At 37.4% G+C, this 8,560-nt stretch overlaps 1 protein-coding gene across 2 annotated transcripts; it reads left to right on the plus strand.

Moving 5' to 3' along the window:
- The first annotated feature begins 4,925 nt into the window (after positions 1-4,925).
- LOC133522747 (ecdysone oxidase-like) lies at positions 4,926-7,784 on the plus strand. Of its 2 annotated transcripts, none has more exons than XM_061858181.1 (3): positions 4,926-5,039; positions 5,436-5,573; positions 5,654-7,784. In XM_061858181.1, the coding sequence occupies exon 3, from the start codon at positions 5,663-5,665 to the stop codon at positions 7,229-7,231; it is 1,569 nt and encodes a 522-aa protein (XP_061714165.1). In that variant the 5' UTR covers positions 4,926-5,039; positions 5,436-5,573; positions 5,654-5,662; the 3' UTR covers positions 7,232-7,784. The 2 variants fall into 2 exon arrangements, with proteins under 2 accessions (XP_061714165.1, XP_061714164.1); XM_061858180.1 differs by having other exon boundaries at positions 5,443-5,573.
- Positions 7,785-8,560: the final 776 nt, after the last annotated feature.

An 8,560-nucleotide genomic window follows, 5' to 3' on the forward strand; every position in this document is an offset into this window, starting at 1 on the left:
TTATTATAAACTGATAATAGAGTGAAGAGTCACTGGAAGGCTTGGTCTTTTTTCTTTAGTATGATGACTTATAGTTTACAACCTAAAATATGGTTAGTAATTTCACGCAATAGTAAGCATGGTTTTTAAAGGAACTGAATTAATGACTTAAATCTTTTGAAATAAAGCTTTAAATAAGCCAATTAGTCTACAAGAAACTTGAAATAAATTCAAATGAACTTAAATGAAGTTGCAAGACGGAACTAACACACGGAAACTTAGGACGCCATTAACGTAAGTCGTCTCTAAACTTACGCTTTAAGAAGGTCAGGGCACGCTATAACAAGAACCGACGTAGCAGTTCTGCACGGACAACGAACCGTCCTAAGATTATCCGACGAGTCACATCGTACGACATCTATTGTTGATTGGTTCTGATCCATTGCGAAACCCGTTAAGAAGGTGAAGGGATCCATAAAAATAGCCTAATCTCTCCTAATTGCAACCCAGCCACTGATCCAAGAGTCCAATAATAAAACGGACTCCTTATAATACGAACCCTTTTAAAATGACCTGAAAAAAATATCTTTGCATTCAGGAGCGGCGCGTCCGATGGCCCTGTCCGCGGTTGATTGCGTTCAACCCGTGAATAATACCCACTTTGTACCCAATAAAAGTTTTCTTCCCTTCCCTAGATATTGGAAACAATGGCTTTGATTCTCAATTTTCCCGCCGCGCTCGGAGCGGGCTGCGGAAACGGGCCGGATTATAACGTTCTTTTGATTTGAGGCTAAACGTGACGTCGTTCCAAATAAGGACGCTTTGTTTTGTGGATTTACGTAAATACAAGTTTTATGTAACTTTTATTGGGATCAAAATACAAGCTTAGCAAGCTTAGAGCGTGAGCGGAGATACCTACGTATGATTTGGAGTTTTCCTTTGATATGACCATGTTCTTCACCTTGATAATGTTCAAGTACAGTTCATTTCTATTATTTTATATATTGCGCATTAAACTTACTAGATAATTGCGAGCAAACTCAAACAAAATGACACGCGTATCAATTTTTTCAACTCAATTGAACATCTCCTGAGTTATCTACAAATGAGACAAAGACGGAATTAATACGAAGAGCATTAAATTGAGATAAGAACTACAGCAGATTGGGTGGAGCCCTTCGGGTGGTATTAGCCGTAAGTCCTGATAAGTGAGGGCCCGATTGTTTGCAGGGAGTTACATAGATTAACGGAGGGCGATGCGACTGGACATCTCATTCTAAACAGTAAGATAGTTTTAAGAAGCAATTTTGCAACTACCTAATTCACAATAAGTTGTGAATGGCCATGTTCTTTGGGTATCTAGTAGTAGTAGTAGTCTATGAAAAGAAACATGAGAGCCCTGACACGTGGCTACAATAGCTAAATAATAATTGTAGCCATAAAAAAACATCATACAAGATTTTATTAAGACTTAATTACGTTTTTTTCATTAACATAGTCATATGCATGACCTACTAATATAACTAATGAATGAAGTTAAACTTCATAGTGCTCGACATGCTAATGTTTAATAGATGACACCTTCTATCGCCACTTGTACAGCCAGCATCAAAAGCAGCGTATCAAACTATGCATCAAAAGTATCTAAAAAAGTCTAAAGTAACTAGATATGAATGACTATATTTAGAACAATTAGGTAGTGGCTGATACTTTTGCATGCGAGCTGTGGAGATATATAAATACAGGGTGTTTATTTAGACACCTGCAATAATTTACGGGCTGAATATATAGGTCACACTGAGCAACTTTTACTATGGGGCCAACGCAGATAACGCAAAATAAAATTGTCTGTCTCATACAGTTTGGCTCTTTGACCATGACATTTTCTATGGGAGAGTAATTTTTTTTTCGCTATTTCCAGGTTGGTCCCATAGTAAAAAATTGCTCAGTGTGACCTATATATTCAGCCTGTAAACTATTGTAGCTCTGACTAAATAAACATCCAGTATCTGGAAGAGTATTCGAGGGTGACAGATACTTTTCTTTCATCCACTACAATTGACGCTGACTGTACGGAGACAGTGACGAGCACTCGGACGTCTACCTAGAACAAAGTACTGTTGGTAAAATTGTTCGCATCACGGTACTGTCAATGACCCATTTCTAATCACTTTAAAAAAGTCAAATGAAGTATCATAGGGATCGTCAAATACGGTTCGCTTTGGTTCGCTATAGTATACGTATATCGAATATTTCTATCTAATCACTATCAGCAATAATAACAGAATGAATCATCAACTTCTTTGGATACAAACTGGTAAATATAATATCTTATCAAACCGAGACATCGGGACATCAGTTATTTATAATCACTAAATACCACCAATACTAATTAGATAAATATCTATCACCCTATTAGTACCCTACGTGAGTATTGTTACAATACTGATTACGTTAGTTAAAATACCCGGCGTTGTCTGAAACAATGAACATATATAGTAATTTGATTATTTATTTACTAGGAAACCGACTCACTCACAGTTAACTTTAATCGAAATGTCTATAAAAATATTTTTATAATTTTCAGTACTTTCCCAATCTAAATACTAGGGTAACTTAACCATTCAACTCCTACATGTCTATAAAACATCAATCAAAATAGTATATTCCTGCAGAAGCCGTGAAGTAAGGGATTTGGTTTGCAGGACGAGATTGCGGTAGACGGCCGAGTCGTAGACGAGGCTGGATAAAGCGAGTCTTGCAATCCCTGTTCCGTCCAAGGATTGTATAGTGCTTTTCTCAAACAATGTAAGAAAATATTATAATTAAAATAACTATTAAGTAGTCAAGTAATGAAATTAATACGGATGAATTATAATATTTACGTATATTTTTTCATATTAATATCGGTATAAAGATATTTAAAAAAATATCATCGGCCTTTGTCTCCGGAGAGAAACTGATAAATATATCAGATTTTATCAATCCAATACATCGGCTATTTATAATCACTCCAACATTTACCATACCATTATCATTACCTACTATTCATTAGAAGCATTCCACGGGCTGTCTCGTACAAACGTATTTTATTTGGTATATTAGAACTTTTTTTTCGGCATTTAAATTCGATATTTTTGGCCATTTGTCACAGAAAAATAGACTGCTGTAAGTACCTGCAAATCTTCAGAAAATTATCTTTTTTTACGGGATAATGGTAAATTATTATTAATCGTATGGCATGCATAAAGAAGGCAATCAGAGTATAGCTTTGAGGTCGCTAAGCCAGGTAACCAGCTCAGGCGTGACTGAATCCAGATTTTCTGGAATTACAGCGGCCATGCCCAGTTCTCAGCCTATTTAAGCGACACCAAAGTTTGCGGGCGAGGTCAAACCCTTTTGGTTTTTTTGTCGGGTCGGTTACAACGGTAAATGACTTCATCGAATGCTCCATTAGATAAATATCATTCTTATAAGTACCAACTGTGAGTATTATTATAATAAGTACCTATCTACCTATCTATACCTACTGTTTTCGTTAGTTAAATATACTGGGTTTCATCTGAAATAATGATTATATGATAATGTTTTCTAATTTTTTTGTTATTTTTTTAAAGATTTATCCATCTAAAGTGATTATTTCCGATGAGTACTATGTACTTTGACATGTCAATGAGCATTAAGAATATTGATCATTCGCATAGTGGTTCTTTCTACCAGATATGCAGTAATATACGCGAGTAGTTCGTTATTTAGTACCTATTGAATTTTCGGACCTCAGCGAATATCGAACGAACACGATCATTTGTATTTTTAAGTTAGATTTTGTGGGCATTAAATTGTACAGGTTGGGAAAATAATAGCGATACTTTTAGATTTTAAATTTTAATTTTATTAAGTGCAAAATTTATTAAATGTTTTTTTTATAAATATATTATTCAGGGTTGGCAATTGTAAACGGAAGATAATTTCTGCCAAATATCTACCTCTAGCAGCAATCAATTTTTTCTCAAATATTTGTATCGTTTGAAACATGTTTCAACATGTTGTTTACTCGATTAATTTCGACAGACAGTGACAGTGATTGACACTCAAATTCCCTAAATTTTGCAGCTCCTGACTTATTTCTGTGGACCTATCTTAAATTCCGTCTCTATGCTAACAAGCTGATGAAATTTAAACAGTTAAAACCGACCATCCGACACAAATTTACTAAGATAACGCCGAAAATGTGCGAAAATATGCAGAAAATTGCGATGATAAGGGCCCACATTTGCCTACTGTTAGTGGTGGACATATGTTCCACATGTATTTACCAACCCTGAACAATATATTTTTAAAACAATACTTAATAATCTTTGAACTTAAATATTGTTAAAATTTAAAAACAAAATGTATACCTCTTATTTTCCCACTCTGTATTAATTCGGAACATTATCAAGTATAATTTTATTATACTGATTAAAGCAGTCTGCGATAACAGGTGTGGTGGTGATGTCAGAGATGTGCATGTTGTTTTAGGTATAGTAGTGTGTTAGCAGTAATTCGCAATTAGTGTTCTGGCTTCAGTGAAATCACACCTTAAACCTGTAAGTTAAGGTTCTTAAATATTATATTTTTCCTATGTAGTTTTCAGCCATTTTTAAATATATTTTTTTGCAAACGGAACAATGGTATCCCGTATATTTGATAAATTTAAGCCAAAGTCCACTTCGAGGAGGAGGAGGAGGTTCGGAGACGAAGATGTTTTTGTTGACATAGAGGCGCTAGAGAGATTCGACAGTTTAATGACACTGCACTGAGGCAGCACATGCTAGGACTATTGAGACTTAATGTAATCGAATAAAACGTACTAGTGGATATTCATTTTCATATGTTTAGTGTTCTCAAAACGTTTATTTTCAGACACACCACATATATATATATATATATATATATGTATATATATATGCTGAAAATGCTGCCTCGGGCTCTACTACTTTTAAGTATAATGCTAGCGGGTGGCAACCTGGCACAAGAATTGCCAGATTATGTGCTACCCGATTCAGTGCCCTTGAAAGGTAATGATTGTTGTTAATAAATATTTCTTTTTCTTTTTCGGTACCTAGCTTTTGATATAACTAACGAAGTGCTGACCTGAGAAAGTTTACATTAAGCTTAAGCCTTTTTCTGAAATTTCTGGATGGATAGATATAGAAGAGATAGCAAATTCAGAAAAAAACATTCACAAATATTATTCGATTTCTAAATATGGTAGAATAGTTCCAAGAAACCTATGCTTTGTTATGAATACGAGTATATTTTTCGTTTTTCTCCTTATTTCTGTTCCCCTGGTATTGAAGGTTATTGTACTATTCTTTATAAAGATACAATGAAATAATTCAGAAGCATGACATCATATTGAATTTTATATTTATTTAGTGCTATGTGCATGCAGATATATTTGCACATGTTAGCTTACAGATGGTGATTCGTTCGACTACATCGTGGTGGGAGCGGGTGGCGCGGGGGTCCCGGCAGCGGCGCGACTGGCGCTATCCGGCGCTAGCGTTCTGCTGGTGGAGGCCGGCGGCAACCCCAATCTGAATACTAGGGTAACAACCTTTCAAATTCCTTCCTGTATTATACTTGTGTGTAAAACATCAATCAAAAATATTTTATTTCATCGCTTCAGATTCCCGGAATGTTCTCGACGCTACTCGGTTCAGCTCTAGACTGGCAGTACCCAACCGTCACTAATAACATTTCATGCCTCGCATATTCGGACAAACAGTGCCGCTTTAGTCGAGGAAAGTGTCTTGGCGGATCCACCAGCATCAACTTCATGATGTATGTTCGAGGTAACCACCGGGACTACGATGAGCTCGGTATCGAAGGCTGGGCCTGGAAAGACCTTAAACCCTACTTCCTAAAGTATGAGGGCTTGCAGGACTTGAATAAGTTACCTCGTACCTCTATTCCCTACCACAACACTAGCGGCACTATGAAAATAGGATTTTTCGCTAACTCTGAAAACAGTTGGCATTCAAGGACTATAAGAGGTTATAGATATCTAAATTTCCCTTTCAACTATGATGTAAACGCTAAATCACAAATCGGAATATCACAAGTAATTGGATATGTGAACGAAGGCGAGCGCATGAGCACGGCGCGAGGTTACCTGACACGCGATGACGTCAAATCGGCCTTAAAGGTGACCAAGAACACGCACTGCACCAAAATTATCCTAGACAACGACAATAATGCTATAGGAATCAAGGCGGTGGTGAAAGATGAAAACCAAAACCGAACACTTCAACTCTACGCGAGGAAAGAAATTGTTCTTTCAGCGGGTACGATCGGAACTCCGCAAATTTTGATGCTTTCTGGTATAGGGCCGGCGTCTCATTTAAACGATCTTGGCATTACTGTGCGCGCTGATTTACCCGTAGGCGTTAACCTAACTGATCACGTGTTTCCCCAGATCTACGCATCAGTAAATCCTGACACGTCAATGTCTTCACAAAATGAGTCCTTGGAAAGGTGGTTGTATAATCGCACAGGGCCCCTCGCCTCCATCGGGATTACCGACTTAACAGCATTCCTAAACACACGGTGCTATGACGTCAGCCAACAGACACTCATTTACAACAGCTCCAACTGCGAAATACCTTCCATGCAATTAGCCCATTCATACCTCGACGTTGGATTATTTCAAGCGAATTTCGGCTTGAACGAGGATATCGCGCAACAGCTTACTGCCGAAAACAAAAATAAGTCCTTAATTTTACTTGGCCCTTTGGTGCTGCGGCCATTTTCACGCGGCAGCATTCGGCTCGCCAGCATTGATCCTTTACAAAAGCCATCTATTTTTCCAAATTACTTAGCTGATAAAAGGGACGTTGATGAGATGCTGCGCGGCATAACAATCATCGAGCACTTGATGGAAACACCAGAGTATAAGGTGCAAAATGCGTTTATTGTCCACCTAAAGCTGCCTGACTGTCCCGAGTACGAGAATGACCGTAAAGGGTACTGGAGTTGCTACTGTCGGCATATGACAACCTCGTTGCTCCACGCAGTGGGTACTGCGGGGCTGGGCCCGGTGGTGGACCCACAACAGCGCGTGCACGGTGTGAAGCGCCTACGAGTGGCCGACCTAAGCGTGCTGCCGGAGGTACCGCGCGGCAATACTGCCGCCGTCGCCATTGCAATTGGAGAGCGCGTCGCCGACTTTGTCTTGAAAGACGCCAATAAATACCTAGTAGATTGATAACCTAAAGTGTCATTTTTTAATATATTTAGAATTGAATAAAAATAATTTATTCATATTTAAGCACAAACACAAAAATTTGCGTTTAGTACGTTTTAACGTAACTAATTATTTTAACATTTTGTAAGGATGTAGCCAATTGCGATAATGGGAAAACTGCCCAACTATTGGCAAGGAAAAATACTTTTGGGCAGTTTTCCCATTATCGCAATTGTATTGCCGATATAGGTATCAGGTAAGCTAAATCACCATTGTAGTATGTATTGACACAATTGTAATATTATCAACAAATGTATAAATCATAATTAGTTGTCTGTCAAACTTTCATTAACAGTTAGTAACCTTGAATTAATACACTCACATGTTTGGATTTATTCACTTAATCCTATAAAAATGTATTAAATGAAAACTTATATCATTTTATAACCTATCAGAAAACATCACAATTTTATTTATTACAGGTTTGACACCTAAAAAATACTTACCTGTTTTCGAAGAATTATCAAAAAGCGGATTTATATTTTATATTTAAATACAATTTTTTTAAACGAAAGATTTAATTTTGGCAAATCATTAGTATCAAAAAATCATCATCACTCCATCCCGCGTAGCCAACATGCCAATCTTTAACGCTCCGTAACGCCACGTAGTCATCTGTCTCTATCACTCTTCCGCAAAATAGCCACAATGGTTGTCTATTTGCAGATTTGTGGAAGCCCAGAAGCACTAACTAATTACCGATCACTGTGACAATGTTTGTGTGGGTAGTGACCCTGCCTATGAAGCCGATGGTCCTGGGTTCGAATACCGGTAAGGGCATTTATGTATTTGTGTGATGAGCACAGATATTTGTTCCTGAGTCATGGATGTTTTGTGTATATTTAAGCGTATTTGTATATTATATATATCGTTATCTGAGTACCCACAACACAAGCATTCTTGGCTTACCGTGGAACTTACTGAATTTATATAAGAATGTCCCTATAATATTTTTTATTTATTTATTAGTGAGTGACGTTAACGATTGACATGTTGGCTACTGAAAGCCTTACTCTAAAAACAAGAATTGATCACCAGTGCATATCAGGGAAGAACTACCACTTCATCTTCACAACTACCTGAACTACCCTTTGAAACGGCCACGGTGCAGGAGGTACAGCTTCGGCAGGTGTAAGCAGTGAATACCAATAAGTAGAATTAGGGAAAGGCTTTGTAAAAGCTACTTGACTCCGATTAATACTGCCATCAGCCCCAAAGAAATTGCCTATAGGTATCGTACAACACGATGGATATTTTCTGAAAAAACGCCAGAATTTGACCGTTTCCCAT

This window comes from Cydia pomonella, chromosome 11 (assembly GCF_033807575.1).
Source record: "Cydia pomonella isolate Wapato2018A chromosome 11, ilCydPomo1, whole genome shotgun sequence".
Classification (NCBI taxonomy): domain Eukaryota; kingdom Metazoa; phylum Arthropoda; class Insecta; order Lepidoptera; family Tortricidae; genus Cydia; species Cydia pomonella.

Coding starts and splice junctions, on each gene's coding strand:
- LOC133522747 (XM_061858180.1), top strand. CDS start 4,928: ATGCTGAAAATGCTGCCTCGGGCTCTACTACTTTTAAGTATAATGCTA. Junction 5,040..5,442: donor CGATTCAGTGCCCTTGAAAG/GTAATGATTGTT, acceptor GTTAGCTTACAG/ATGGTGATTCGTTCGACTAC. Junction 5,574..5,653: donor ACCCCAATCTGAATACTAGG/GTAACAACCTTT, acceptor TCATCGCTTCAG/ATTCCCGGAATGTTCTCGAC.